The sequence below is a fragment of the Coloeus monedula genome (genome assembly GCF_965178545.1).
Source record: "Coloeus monedula genome assembly, chromosome: 6".
In the NCBI taxonomy this organism is placed as follows: domain Eukaryota; kingdom Metazoa; phylum Chordata; class Aves; order Passeriformes; family Corvidae; genus Coloeus; species Coloeus monedula.
Genome location: NC_138786.1, coordinates 1,730,374 through 1,746,245, shown reverse-complemented (window position 1 = coordinate 1,746,245; position 15,872 = coordinate 1,730,374). Strand labels below are relative to the sequence as shown.

The 15,872-nt window shown below is 41.5% G+C and overlaps 1 protein-coding gene across 1 annotated transcript; it reads left to right on the top strand.

Moving 5' to 3' along the window:
* The first annotated feature begins 1,414 nt into the window (after positions 1–1,414).
* CAT (catalase) lies at positions 1,415–15,333 on the top strand. Its single transcript, XM_082283797.1, has 13 exons — positions 1,415–1,688; positions 5,310–5,481; positions 6,365–6,475; positions 7,832–7,962; positions 8,583–8,687; positions 9,022–9,147; positions 9,570–9,761; positions 10,483–10,635; positions 10,752–10,890; positions 12,029–12,159; positions 12,461–12,568; positions 13,124–13,210; positions 13,633–15,333. Exons 1-13 carry the CDS (start codon positions 1,623–1,625, stop codon positions 13,696–13,698), a joined length of 1,587 nt encoding a protein of 528 aa, XP_082139923.1. The 5' UTR covers positions 1,415–1,622; the 3' UTR covers positions 13,699–15,333.
* Positions 15,334–15,872: the final 539 nt, after the last annotated feature.

The window sequence follows — 15,872 nt, the reverse complement described above, 5'->3', positions numbered from 1 at the left end:
ATATCCTTTCTTTTAGCATATAATAAGGGTTGATAGGAAAGAGAAGAAGTTTTTGCAAGTTACTTTTACTTTGAAACAGATTGGTGACCAGCGAGTTTATTTAAACACGTTGGCCTGCTTAACATTTAAAGTGTTAAACTTTAAAGGAAAAGCAAATATTAACTGTTCATGAAAATGTCCACATTTCCCCCAATTTGCTGGTTAAGCAAACTGAAACAGCAATTACTGATTAAAAAAAAACCTGTGTGTGGGCAATCCTAATATTAAATCTAGGCGTGGTAGGTGTAGTCTGATGATGTGTATTTTGTGTAAAAATATGAGAAACATAGGTGATCTTCCTTGCTCTTCTTCATGATGTTGGTTATCATGTTGAAGAAGAAAAGATTATGAGGCTTCAAGACATGAAAGAATGTCCCAATAAAGGGTGAAGCAGAAAAAAAAGTTTGCTGTTCTTAGTTCTGAGGAAAAGGAATAGAATTAGGGATATTCCCTGTACAGTACAGACCTGAATTTGAGAGCTGTAACCCTCTAATCCATAATAACACATACTAGATAAAGCAATTGTCTACTTGAAATAATGAGTTAGACTATTCTTTGTATCTATTCAGAGAAAGAATGTAGGTATAATCTTGCAGTTGAGGAGTTTAAGACGGATTATTCGTGTTGTTCAAAGGTTTTACCTCAGAAATAAGAAAAATAACCAGCTTTTTACCACTTTTATCATCCACAGCACATGTATTAGGCACCAAGCCAGGGACCTCCTGCAGTATTATCAAAACTACAGATGTCATGTTTACTCATAATTTGTAAGTATAACCACATAATTCAGAAGTGGATGGGTTTTTAAGGTTAAAAATTCCCGTCTCCAAAGAAATGCTAGTTACTATTGAGCGCATATGAATTATGACCGAAGTTAACTAATCACCTGTACCCCATTTCAGGCACCAATACAAGAATGAGCCTGTATATAGTTACACGCTAATATAATTTATATAGTTACACACTGGTCACTTTGATTTTGCGATTTAAAAACATCTTTTTCCCCGCTGAAACAAACCCTGCCTCAGAAGCTCCGTAAGTACGTGCAGTTTTCACAGTGCCGAGCCTGTAACTTCGTCTGTCACTGAACAACGCCTCCACCATCAGCAGCTTTAGAAAGCTCCGGCATCTCAGCAGCTTTAGAAAGCTCCGGCATCCCAACAATGGAATTACAGCCAAAAATCCCTTTCGCAGCGCCATACGGGTTAATTTCCTTGGAACGCGACAGCGCGGCCGGCCCCCGTCCCCACAGCGTGAGAAGTGGGCGGGGCCTCACCACGCCTGATTGACGTGCCCTTAGACCAATCGGAACTCGCGATGGCCCCTGGCCACGGCCCTATTGGCCGAGGAGGTAGCGGGGCGGGCGGGCGCAGGCGGGAGCCGGGGCTGTAGTGGCGGTGCCTCCCGCTACCCGTGCGTGCTGCGGGCGGGACGCGGTCGCAGTGCGGGGTCCCTCGGGGTGACAGCGTGACCGGGCCACGGCCTGACCTCCCCGCCGCTGCCTCCTCACCGGGAGCGAACACAGCCCCTCCGCTTCCCCGCGCGCCGCCCTTCCTGCCTCGGGGGTCGCCGGAGATTGCAAAATGGCTGACGGGCGGGACGACGCCGCGGACCAGCTGAAGCAGTGGAAGAACCAGCGGGGCTCCCAGGTACCCGCCGGGCATCCCCGGTACCCCCGCGCCTCGCACCGCGAAGGGAGCGGGGAGCCTCGGCGCCGGAGAGCGCAGAGCCCCGCAGGGTTCCGCGGGATGCGGCGCTCCGAGAGCCCGGGCGTCCCCGGACCGGCGGCGGAGGGCGAGGCGCCCTGGCCCCGTCCCGGCCTCGCCCCCACGGCTTGGAGCTGTGCCCGGGAGCACCGAGGCACGGAGGGATGGAGGCTGCCAGCTGGCCCGGAGCGACAAGGGCGGTCAGCGCTGCCTGGCCCTGGCTGCTCCTGCTCCTTCTCCTTTTAGGCAGCAGTGGGGCTGCGCTGCGCCCAAGCCGCGGGTCCGCGGGCAGGGATGGACGGTGGTGATTTGTTTTCGTCTTAAATCAGAAGTGTGCGGTCCGGTTTGCTGCCACGGCGGTAGAGCCCTGTGAAAATGTAGCGAGGGAGTAAAAGAAAGGATAAAGTACGTTCAGCAGGGTGTGCAGGGCCAGGAGTTGGACTCGATGGTCCTTGTGGCTCCCTTCCAACTCAGCATATTCTGCATGGACTTGCTGACCAAAATGAAGTGAATTTTTTAGGAAGAAATTCTTCCCTGTGAGAGTGGTGAGACCCTGGCAGAGTTTTCCCAGAGAAGCCGTGGCTGCCCCGTCCCTGGAAATGTCCACGGCCAGGCTGGATGGGGCTTGGAGCTACCTGGAATAGTAGAAGGTGTCCCTGCCCATGGCAAGGGGGATGGAATTCAATGACCTTGAAGGTGCCTTCCAACCCAAACCATTCCATGAGTCCGTGAAGTGGGTTGGGACAAGTAGTTGACTGAAATCGTAAGGGCATGTAATCAACAGCATGGCACTCCGTCATCTGAAGATGTAGAATAGACCCCAAAATATTCGAGTTAATGTATAAATGTTGCAAGAGTTGACTTCCCTTCTCCTTCATCAAATCACTGTGACAGTTTGCACATGTAGCTTCTGACAGAAACGTGTATTTGCCACTGAATACGCTTTCTGCTGGTTTTAAGTGGCAATCTTACAAGAGGCAAGTGGATGCCTCAGTTCCCCCGTCTGTAGCTGTTAAGTCATCTTAATTTTATTTCTTTTCTTTATGTTCTCAAAGGTACAGTGTGAAAACTACCTGATGACTTGGGACTCCATCACATCCTAGCATGTGTCATAATAGTTCCTTTTTTATCCATGAGTAATTCTTTTTGTAGGGATGTCGGCTTTTCTGTAGGAAAGCAGTATTTGAAAAGAGGCCAAGGTTAATTTGGAGATTGGGAGGCAGCCCAAAGTCTGTGTTGCATAAGGAGTCATGAGACTTTAAGGTAGAAAGTAGGGAGGACTTATTAGAATTTTAAAGTGAGCTGTATAAGGTACAAAGTATCAGTAATGCCTGGAAGTGTGTACTTTGATGTGTGCTGTTTACCACAGCAGTGACTAAAATTCTCCTGGCTTTGCTTCCCTTCGTTCTGTCATGCCAGGTTGGTGCTGTAATGAAATACAGATTCAAAAGTTCTTATCTGTCAAGGTTTGGACTGTGTGCAGCTCCCAACCATGTGAAAACACAGTCATCAAACTCAGGTCCAAAAGTAGTATGAGAATTCTTCTTTAAACTACGCTGTTGTTTTTTTTTTTACTTCTCTGGAACTTCCTTTGTGTGCCCCACATAACATTATCCTGAAACTGAAGTGAGTATCTCCTACCATTAAATAAATGAATATTCTTTACTTCTAATGTGAACACTAGAAAGTCTGTGTACACAAGAGAGACTGAACAGCCACAAAGCTGTTAATTTTTTTATAGTCTTAAGGTCAACAGGTTGTGGTTTTAGCAACTGCTTCTGGTGGCCTTAAATGTTGGCATTATAGAATAGTCTTGCCTGTAATAAATAAGCAGTGGAAAATATACTGAGAACAATTTCTATTCTTGCATATTTCCTATGACAGACTATAGATAACCTTTTGATTTCAGCAGACATTTTTTTGACTTAAAATACCAATTTAGCTTTATTTACAGTAACTTTCCTGTAAGTTTCTGAACACCGTGTTCATGTTTGTAACCAGTTACACATTGTCTTTTAAAATGTTTGTACAGATTGCAGTGTAGGTGAGGATTCCAGGCATCCCAAAGGACTTGGGTTTATGCTTAAAGCTTTATGCTAATGAAGTGGTGAAGGAAGAATAAAGAACTTGGCTATTTTGGGAATTCAAGCCAGCTGGAGTAGTGTGTGTTGCACATTACTAGGAGCACAGTGGAAATGCACTTAATCCTGTTAAATGTCTTTTATGTGGTTATTCATGGACCTGAGTGAAACGAAGGTGTCAGGAACTCCCTGTGTTCTCTGCCTCATCCAGAGCTCTGGGCATGGATGTGAATAATTGTTCTTTCCCTGCTTTGTGGGTTGCCTCTTGGGGGGGAAAAATGTCTTCTATCAGGTGGGAATTTTATCTGTTTGCAGTAATTAACCCCTTAAAGCAGAACTTAGTGTAAGAATTGCAACCCCATGAAGTCGCTGTTAGAGTAGTAAAGGCTTTTCTCATTAAGAATTGCTTCTTCCTTCTCTCCATCACCCCTTTTCATTTCTAGAACTTTAAAAGGAGGAGAACTAATCAGGAGGAGCTGAGGGAGTTTGTGCTAGCGTGGCTCAGGTGTGTGGAGGCTTCAGGTAGGATGGTATGGATAGAGAGCCCACATGGAATTATGTCAGTTTAGTGCAACATGTGGTGGATTTATTGTTAGCTGCTTGTAATCTGTGACTGCTATTTGAGCTTGCCCTGGTGCAAATTTTTTCTTTATTTACTTCATTTTTTTTCCCCTTTGTCCTTACTTGTTTTCTGTTCTTCTAAGTCCTTCACAAACAACTGGCCCCTAACAATAAGTGTACGCCAGGAAAAACTGATGTACCTTTCTCAGTACATTTTCTCCAGCACCCAGTAAAATAGGAATATTGCCTTAGAGGAGCATAGAACCCCACATGTGATGCAGATAAAGTCTTTTCTACTGGAATCTTTTTAAGAGAAAGTAGGAGTACACTCAATTATAGTGCAGGTGTTTCTTGAAGTTGCAGGACATTTCCTGGCAGTAGAGCTTCTTAGGGTTTGTGTTCATCTTAGTCCTTCCGTGGTCCAGGAGTCTAAAATGATGATTCCTCAGGTGTTCCTATTTCTCTTATTTTCCACAGCTCTTCCAGACCAACAGTTATCATGGAAACCCGCTTTTGGTCTGGCTGGAGCTCTTTCCTTATGCCTTTGCCCCTGTGCTGACATTACTTCTTCCTCTCCTTTCTCCTTTATTTTCTAGCAGCTGCTCCTTTTTTGTTTTTTTTTCTATCCCATATTTTTCTTGAAGCAAGATCAGTAGTCTGAAGAAGTATTTTTGAACCATGGAAAACATTCCTGGATTTTCATGAGTTGAACTCCCCTTGTTAAATTGCACTAAACCTAGCTCTGTGATTTAGGTAAACGACTGTATTTGCTGTAGCTTCCTCCAGAATCTGAAGTCATTTTGCCACTTCTTGCTGATCTGTTCCGTGACGTGTAATGGGTGAACAGTCATGCACATTGTGTGCCTCAGATCCAGAGGGTTTTTAAGATCTGGTGTTGCTAGTGTCTTTCTCTTGATTTCAGAAACCAGATGTCCTGACCACCGGTGCTGGGAACCCCATTGGGGATAAGCTGAATATCCTGACAGTGGGGCCACGTGGACCTCTTCTTGTCCAAGATGTTGTTTTCACTGATGAAATGGCTCACTTTGACAGAGAGAGGATTCCTGAGAGAGTTGTGCATGCAAAAGGGGCAGGTATGTTTAAAATGACATATTTTCTCTCTGTGGAATTAGACTTCGAGAGCTTTTGAGTTAACATGTAGATTGTGGCACGTAAATTACATTGTTATCTATAATTTAGTGTTACCAGCTATAATAAATCTATATAAACAACAGTGGTAAGGCCTGGTTTAAAAGAACTCAGTGCCAAAACTTAAAGCACTGAAAAATTGTTTACAAAAATGAGAGAAAATGTGGTTATAGCCCTTCACTTATTACTGTATTTGCTGTAGTCTCTGCTTCCTCTGTCTGTTCCTCCCCATTTATATTTAATGTTGTTTGCATGTTATTTAATAGAGAACTTGGCTTCGTCTTCTAATTTATGTCTGCAAAGCAAGCTGATGATCTAATATTTAAATTAAAAAAACCTAAACCTTTAAAAAACTATTATTGGCCTACTAAGGTGGAATTAGTACCTTGATTTTTGTTACGCATTGCCCTAGAAGGAGCAAACGTGGGGCTGTATTTAAAATGTGAATGTACATGGGAAAAGTTCCTCTGTGGGGGTGGGAAGGGTTCTGTTGCTTCACCCAGCTTACAGGTGCACCAAAAATTCTGCAACACATAGCAGCATTAAAGAAATACCTGCCTTGCTCCCAGATAAATGCACAGATCTTGGCAGAAGAGCATCTTCTGTGCTGCTGCTGGGAGCTGCTGACAGTCAGTTCAGGAGGAGAGAGTGAGCAAAGAGTTTGTGTTAAATCAGTTCCTTTTTGGGAAAGTAAGTGGAGTGTTTAGAGCATTGTTTAAACGGATGTATTTCCATGTGTCCCTGTGACTTGAAGTTGTATGTTAACAGACAGGCTCTGAGTGGAAGGAAGGTGCCTAGGTCTCACACTTTGAACTTGCTGTTCTTCAGGAGCCTTTGGCTATTTTGAAGTCACTCATGATATCACCCAGTACTGCAAGGCAAAAGTGTTTGAGCACATTGGGAAAAGGACTCCGCTTGCCATCCGCTTCTCCACTGTTGGTAAGGCTCTGAATTCACTTCATGTCTCTTACATGTGTGCCCTGACAGCAGTGTTTGCATTGTGGGGCACTTAAGGGTGTTTGAAATGCTTTCTTTCAGTCAGTTCCTCTTCTCTGAAATTCACTTACATGGAAGACCTTAGGCAGCTTTTGCCCTGTTCTGTCAGAGCTCTCTGGAGACACTTTCCTGTCTAAAATGTGAGAGGGAGGGCAGCCTGAGCTGTTTTTTTCTGACAGAAATCTTGCTTTTTTTCTGGTTGGGTCACAATCAACACTTGCAAGTGAAATACCTATAATCTCTTATGCTGCAGGAATGTTTTGGGGATGAATGATGTAACCTAAATACTCGGCAAAGGAAAATAAACAATCTTCCATAAATAAACTCTGGTTTCTTAAAGACTGGAATGCACAAACCAGCAAAATCTTAAATGCTGTTAGTTGAAGCTAATTGTGATCAATAGCTTGTCTGATAGAAAAATTACAATTAATGATGTGTATGTATTTAAAAGAAAAGAAATCCTAATGAGGATTCAGTTCTGGAAGTATTGGAGAGAAAAAAGTGGTCCAGCAAGGCTTCAGGGAGCTGCTGGTTTTGGCCTATTGTCTGTTTCCAGTGTTAAATCCCTTAGGATTAGGGGGTCCTGAGTGTTGTACGGGGTAAGGCCGTGGAGTTGAGTTTGAAATATGGACTGCTGCTGGAGCAGGTTGTTGCATCCTTCCCTTCCCTTTCCCTGCCCTGTTTGGACACGTTTCCTCCCTGCTGTTCTGGAATACACAAGGTTTTTTAACGAGAGAATGAGCGTCCTACTGATTTCATCACAATTCAGCATTAGCTGTTCTGAGCACTTCTGGAACACTTCTGCTCAGGTGTTGTGCTAGGTGCTTGTGCTCTGGTTTAAATTCCCATTGAAAATCCCATCCTGGGTGAAGCAGGAGGAATTAAAAGGATTACAACTCTTCCATAGTTTTTTTATTAGGCACGCTGGTTAGGTTGCTATCTTCCAAATGAGAGCTTTCCCACTGGGATTTGGTGCACAGAAACAAATGTGGGTTTAGATGATTCAGCCTTATGATCTGATGATGTCTCTCTCAGTGATAATGCAAATTCCACTCTTAATTGGTTCAAGTGGATATACTTGTTTTTTCCTTCTTTTAACTGTGGCCTGAATGCTTGGCTGGGTTCACACTTTAAAAACTCACAGTGCCTGAAATACTGCTGAAAATATTCCTAAATTTCCTTGGTGTAGAAGAGACTGCAGTAAACCCTGCCCTTTTAGGTTTTTATGGCCTATTTTCAGGTTATATTTATGTATGTTTCCTATCCTAATATTTCTCTATGTTTCTGTATTTCTCCAAGCTGGAGAATCTGGCTCAGCTGACACGGTTCGTGACCCCCGAGGCTTTGCCATGAAATTCTACACGGAAGATGGGAATTGGGATCTTGTGGGAAACAACACTCCCATCTTCTTTATTCGGGATGCAATGTTGGTGAGTAAGCACTAGAGGTGAGGGTGCTTTGTCAAAGAGTCCAAAAATTCCTTCACATCTTGTTCTGGCTTCTCTCAAAAGCAAAAGCTGCTGTTCTGACACACTAAAAATTTTGTTCTTTGTCAGATGTAACGTTTGTTCTTAAACAAAAGCAAATTAAAGAACTAAAGCTTGATAACTTATGTGGTTTCATATTTTTCACTTGAACTTTTCACTTTAAAGGCTTCTTGCCAATTCTTTTTATTAAATCTGTGTTTTTTTTTGTTTTTGGCATAAGTTTAACAGCACTTGGTAGAGGGGCTTTCCTTGAGTGCAGGAGTTCTGCACAGGTATTTTATAGTATCTCTGTATTCATTTATGAGTCACATAAATACAGATAAACAAATCTGAACAGTTTTATCTCTCACCTTATCAACCACAAAATGAAAGCATTCTTTACCTCTGTTTATTCTAATTGTGAATGTTTGACATTACCCTAATTTCACTGGTCTGTGAATTAATTTGTTTGCGGAAAGGAAATGGCAGTAGAAGATTTGGGTTTTTTCCAGTGATCTTACAGCTTTGTCTTTAATTTCTTTTTTTTCCCCCTCTTTTTCCTCTTCCACTTCTGGACACATTAGTTTCCATCCTTCATCCATAGCCAAAAGAGGAACCCTCAGACTCATCTGAAGGATCCAGACATGGTGTGGGACTTCTGGAGTCTTCGCCCTGAGTCTTTGCATCAAGTAGGCTTCTCCTGTGACTTTATTTTGTATGATTAAGAAAATCATGTTATGACAGCAGGTTTTTAACTCCCTCTTTTCCATGTTTGATCTAGAAGCCTACATAGTCTTACTTTTATTTAAATATAATTTTAAATGATCCATGCTTACCTATGCTTACAGGGGAAATCAGTTTTATTTCATTAACACTTGAAGTAGAAATTCCTCAAGGAATTCCTGGCAACATTAACATAGCTCCCAGTGATGCAGATTAATGAAATAAACAAACTTAGTGTGCAATGAAGACTTTCTCCTTGATCTGCTGAACCTGTTAATAGTGTTTGATCCTTCTCTTCAGGTGTCTTTCCTGTTCAGTGATCGTGGCATTCCCGATGGCTATCGCCACATGAATGGATATGGATCACACACTTTCAAACTGGTTAATGCTGAGGGAAGAGCAGTTTACTGCAAATTCCATGCCAAGGTATTGGTCTTTTTATTATTATTATTATTATTGGAGCTATACATCATATTGGATGAAAACCAATGTATGACTTTTCAGGTTTAATTTAGGCTTAAAGATGTGTGGAGTCCTTGTTTAGTATCAGTTTCATACCTTTAACCAATAGGAGAGGCATCATTCTTCTTGCTAACACCTGTAATCATTTACAGACTGTAAAAAACTCTTCTTGGGGCATCTGTCTCTTGTTAATGGAGCACTGTCAGTGAACTGATTTTTATCTGCAAGGCAGCTGTTGAATGTACTATAAATCTAAACTCAAGTTATTGGAAGTTAGAACTTGCACAATCTCATTCTTAGATTATAAATCTTGTTAAAATTCATTCTGATTAATGATTTCTGTAGTACTTCCTGCATGCTATAACTGGTGTTTTTGTTGCTTTTAGACTGACCAGGGCATCAAAAACCTTTCTGTGGAAGAAGCAGGAAGATTGGCTTCTACTGATCCTGATTATGCCATACGGGACCTTTACAATGCCATTGCCAAGGGGAACTATCCTTCATGGTCCTTCTACATTCAGGTTATGACCTTTGAAGAAGCAGAGAAATTCCCATTTAATCCTTTTGATGTGACTAAGGTATGTCTGATACTACTGGGAATATTCAGTTTCAGGTCGTGTTGAAGTGTATTCTTTATTGTAGAGCCACGATGAGCCAGGAATTCTGGAGGTGAAACTGTAGTCGTGTTATATCTGATGTTACTCTTCCTCAGGGAAATATGGATAGAGCTTGATTCCAGGCCTGTAGATCCTGTGGCACTTGAGAAGTGTGATCTCAGATCAGAGTCACACCCTGAGCCTTGCTGGTCTCATTTTGTCCCACTCCCAATAGCTGTTCCTCGGAATGCCTCGTTGAAAGATGCCGACATAAACCTGTAGTGCTCTTTTTAACCTCTGAAGCTGCACTCCCCAAGTGGCTAAAGACCTTTGAGCTTAAAAGTGCAGCTCAGATGGCAAAGAAAAGGCCAGTGAAGCATTTTGGAGTAGCTGAAAACATTTGTGCCACCAGTTCCACCCACGCCCTGCTTCCCTAGGCAGCTTTTCAAGGGCCTGCGGGTATTTCATTCAAGTACTCAAGTGCTGAGATTATGCTGGCATGATGAAATAAGTTACTTAAATACCCCGTATTAATTGCAAAAGGCTTCTTAAAATAAGCCATTTCTCAATGTTTGTTAGGAGAAAAAGAAACTCAGTAATGTATTTTCTCAGTTGAGACTTAAATTGTGAGTTGTGCCTGGCAGTTAAGCTGTATAATACTGTCATAATGTTGATTTTGCTGGATGTGTGTTGTGCCTTACAGGTTTGGCCTCATGGTGACTACCCTCTCATCCCTGTGGGAAAGCTGGTCTTGAACAGGAATCCTGTCAACTACTTTGCAGAGGTGGAACAGATGGCATATGACCCTAGCAACATGCCCCCTGGAATTGAGCCCAGCCCTGACAAAATGCTGCAGGTAACCCTGAGGTTTGGCCTGAGGAGCACTGGTTACTTTGCTGCTTACGAAAGCTTTGAATTGCCACGCCCCAGTCTTGTACAAGTGGTGGCTAATGTTTGTGATCAATGTTTTAGGGACGCCTCTTCTCCTATCCTGACACCCACAGACACCGCCTGGGCCCCAACTACCTCCAGATCCCTGTGAATTGTCCCTTCAGAGCCAGGGTGGCCAACTACCAGAGGGACGGGCCAATGACTGTTTCTGACAACCAAGGTAGTCAGGAAAACAGCTTTCAATATAATTATTCATATGCATCTTATGTCTTTGCTGACTTTTTCTCTCAACTCTTAACTCCCTTAGCTTCAGAATTTCCAGACATGAGCCTTTAACAGAAAGGGGTTTTGCAGGAGAATGCCTGCAGTGAAATGAATTGAGTAATGTCCCTACTTTATGTTCCTTTAAAAACTTCTAGAAACATGCTTGTTAAAGGGCACTTAATTGAAGAAGTTCCAAATTATTATTGATTTGAAACTAAATGTCAGAGAAGTATTTTTACATGAATTAATTACTACCTCTTTGTTTCTACATGCAGGAAAAATCTAATGTAAAAATTACAGAGATGGCCTAATTGTCTTTGAGAAATCTACATTTGCGTTTTTGAAATTTAAAGACTGACTTCCATATGCTCAGTTCATGTCGCTAAACTGCTTTGCTTTCAGATTTCTGAGACTGTGAAAGACAAAAGAGAAAATGCCAAGAGTAGAGCTGTAACTTCCCCTCTGTTGAGCAGCTTCTGTTCTGTCAGGATTTGCCCAATAGTGGCTCTTTCCCACCTGAGAGTAAACAAGGATGTACTTAAGCTGTGGCTCATGCCAAAATATGTGTTCCTCTGGGCTATGAATTCAGACACTTGCTGAGGGAGGAGAGGGAAATATTTGAAAAACAGGAACTTGAGAGCAGCTGCTCTTGTCCCAGAACAAATAATAAGTTTATTTTTATGCAGTTCCCTAAGTTCATTATGTGTTTAAAATACACCCCCTACACAGGGAAGCATTGTAGTACCTCAGCTATGCAAATGACAGTGTGTTTTTATACTGCCTTAGACTTCAACCACGACTTTGTCTATTATAGTTGAGCAATATTGTTGTGAAAGTGGCCAGATTTTCTTATTTCTGAATCAAATCAATATTCTCTGAGAAAGGCTATGGAAATTCTCTTTGTAGCAAGTGCTGTTAAGTACTGGCTTGAAGGTGCTGACAGAAAAATGCTGTCAACTGTTTTCTTAAAAACTAATCCTAACTGAGTAATTGATTTAAATTCCTCCAAGCAAAGAACATCCTCTGTCTCCTGACTTTTTTGAGAGTGGTGCCATCTGATTGATTTGATTTTGGGATTTTTTTTTTTTCCCCAGGTGGTGCCCCAAATTATTACCCAAACAGCTTCACTGGTCCTGAGGATCAGCCCCAGCTCAAGGAGAGCCGCATGTCTGTCTCGGGAGATGTGCAGCGCTTCAACAGTGCCAATGAGGACAATGTGACCCAGGTGGGGGTGTGGAAAGGCTTTGTGCTGCTTGGCACACGTGAGGAGTGTGTAGGGTGTGTATTAGTGTGAGTTCTCACAGAATCTGAAATCCAGATTTTGGGCATTGTTTTGTAGAGGCTCTGACTTCTTGCCATCAGTGTCTGGAGAAGGAGTTGTTGGCAGGCTTGCCAAAGAAAAACCCTCACAGATTGGCTGCCTTTTAAACATTCTGAGTATTTTAAGTGTTGCTTGACTAGGAAGTGAAAGCTATTCTTAGTGACTTTTGGGGATTTCAGAATAAACTCTTTTTTCCAATGGCCAGGTGCGAGAATTCTACCTCAAAGTGCTGAACGAGGAAGAGCGCCAGAGGCTGTGTAGAAACATCGCAGATCATCTGAAGGATGCCCAACTCTTCATTCAGAAACGAGCTGTAGGTGCCCTCTTTGGGGTTTATTCCAGGTTTTCTACCAGTCTAATAACTCTGTCCTAATGGCTTCTGCAAAGGAAGATCAGGAATTCTCTGAAAAGGCTGGATTTTTTCTCATGCAGGAATTCACATACTTAAATACATGCCTATTTACACAATATAACATCAGTAGATAACATGTTAAAGTAACTTTTACTTCCTAGGGGGGAGGAATGGGATAGATGTTGAACATGTGTTTAGCTTGGTGTTTCAAAAATCAGATGACTGCCAGAGTAAGGTTTTGCTCTAAACAAGGAGAAGGCAGTGAGGGCCAAGGAGGGATTGGATCCTTCTCCTTCCCAGGGCAACTTTGTTTTAATTGGGAATGAGCTCTGTGTTAGGTAACAGAAATAGTGTTTGAAGATGTTCATAGCTTGTTTATGACTGATCAGAATTAAACTTTTCTTCCTTATGATACCTGCTGCTTGTAGCCCAGGAACTGTAAAGGATAGTTAAAGGATCCTTTTGGAATAGAGGAGAAAATTCTTGTTGCAATTTCTGTTTTGTCTCCCTGTTCAGGTGAAAAACTTCACTGATGTTCATCCTAAATATGGAGCCTGTATCCAGGCTTTGCTGGACAAATACAATGCTGAGAGTGGGAAAAAGGTATGGTAATGATTTTTGTGGCTGCATTTTGACTGGCTGTGAATTATTTTGGCTTCTCTTGTAAATCCAATGAAGTGAGAAATTGGTCTTGATTGCTGTTTGATTTAAAGGCCAGAAGTCAGTGCTTGTAAAATTACAAAATAAGGAAGCATCACTCTAATAATTAAATGTTGGTTAGCTGCTGAGGTACAAAGACTTTATTTCAGCTGGGGTTGGTAGGGTTTCTGGAAGATAACCATGATATAAAATGTGGTCAGGTTGATTACCCACTCTTTGTGATGGTAATGAAACATTGCCACAAGCCTTTCCTGGGCTCAGTGCTTGCTCCAAAGAACAACTGTTGATTCAAGTTCTCCTTTTTTCCTGAAGTTCTTTACTTTAAATGGAACTTGCTCTGAGTATTTCTGTTGCTTTATTTTCAGGATGTAATTAGGACGTACACACAGTCCACAACCCATATGTCTGTCAAGGAAAGGTCCAACCTGTAAATCTGCCGAGATCTGCTCTGAATTTTGCATCTTTCCACCTGCACAAGAACCTGTCCAACACTTTAATGAATGTAGCAGACTTGGGCCCAAGCACAGGGCTGGTTTACAGGTGTGATTTAATGAGCTCTCAAGTGCTGTCTGTACTGGAAACCAGGTAACACAAGCTCCAATCCTAGTGCCTTTCCACACTAGTGCTTTACTGCTTGATAACAACTTACGGGATTTTTAAACAACTCATGATAAGAAATTGCCTTCATTTCTAGGAGCAAACAGAAATTTAATTAAAACACTGCTTCATTTTTTTGTTGTTGTCAAACTTTCCTGGCTAAATCACACAGAATTTTTATCAGGACACTGTGATTGCCCTCATGGAGCAACTTGTTAAAAAGCTGATGCTGTTCAGTATTTCTAATAAAATAATTATCTGTATGTATTTGTAAACACATCCCTTGAATTTCATTTTTGGCCCTCCAGAAATAAAATGATTATGTAGTAGTTTGAGACATACCAACATTTTACTCATTCCTTATGACAGAGATAAAGCTAGCTACAAAGTTTAATCTAAATTTAGTTCAATTTTATTCCCAGTATATATTTTAAGATAATCTTTGCTTACTAATGCTGTGTTGGGATATAACTGACATAAGGGAGGTAGCAAAGGGTATTTTCTTACTTCATGCACTGTACAACTAAATTGGTTACACCTTACAGCCCTTTCAGGGTAGGAGAGTAAATTGTTCTTTCTAATCTGTAAGAATTTAAATAGAAAAATATTAACATGCCCAGTGTCTGAGAAATGAACCTTCAGATGCATGAATATTGAAATTCAAGCTCAAGAACTTCCAAAACTATTCCCAGTGGTTGCTGAAATTGTTATTTTACTGCAATAATCTACTGTTGCTATTTCTTGATCAAGCCAGGGCTAATTTTCACAGTTGTCCTTTAATTAAAGCAGCATGTTTGTGTGAATGCAGATATCTAGAAAACAAGTCTAAAACCTGGTTTGAGGCATGTTGTAATGTTACCCAGCATCTGCAGTTTTGTTAATCCGTGCAAAAAAATTTGCAACGCTTTTATGGGATAATTATTGTCCAAGCTAAATGCAAAGCATTTCAGAGCCCAGCTACCGCTCTTAACTCAGGCAAATGTAAAAAATCCCAATCGTAGCAGTTTGGGGATGATTTGTCAGTAATCACCACGTTTTTGGGGCTGTCTTGAATTGTATTTTGACTGGGATTACTTCCTGATTGAAGTATGAATTCCCAGGAATTACGGCAGGTAAAGAAAAGTAGATACTAAATGCTGTTCCGTTAAATTTTGGAGAATGCTACTTGCTCTGCAATTAATTTGTTTATCAACCTATTGTGAAAAATTAGCTGGGGTAGAGGTGCAGTAAAATAATATGAACTGATAACCTACTGTATTCTGGGATTCCACTGGCTTTTTACCTGATCAGGCATGTGGGGTTACATGACTGAGTGGCAATATTTTGTGCTCGAACAGAAGATCCTAAAGAGTTTTTGAAAAGAGTAAACAAGGCCTGATCTTCTAATTTTGGTTGTGTCTGTTCAGTGATTTATATTGTTGTCTTCTTTCATTTCTGAAATAAATGGAATTGACAAAATCTCTTGGCAACATGTTTTCTGTGCAAATGTCTTCAAATAGTTTGTGTTAATCTAGGAAGTTTGTACATTCCTTCATCTGTTTTTCTGGAGATGGTGCAGAAGCTGTAGGTTGGATGTACTTTTTGCAGCTGCCTTTGTTTTCAAAACTCACATTTCAACCCACAGTTGTGCTTAAATGACTTAAAGTGACCTGTATTCTCTGCTAAACTGGCCATGACAAGTGTTGTACAGAAAACTTGGCTTTTCCCAAAGCTGTGGAGAGCACTAGGCAACACTGGAACAATGATAACGCTATTTCTTCAAATAAGACAATCCATTTACAGCTCCTTACCATGAGAATAAAAAGACTGTTGACATGACACAACCTCAGTTTTGTTTTGGTGTTCTGTTCAATTAAAATCAACCATTCCTTTGACAGGTTGTTGCAGTATGATTCCAGTCATCTGTAAAGCAGAATTGCTCAACATTTTCTCATTACTTTTATTTTAGATGCACATCTCTAGCAGTGGAATCAGGAGTGAACTTGAAACTAATGTTTGGGAAATTACA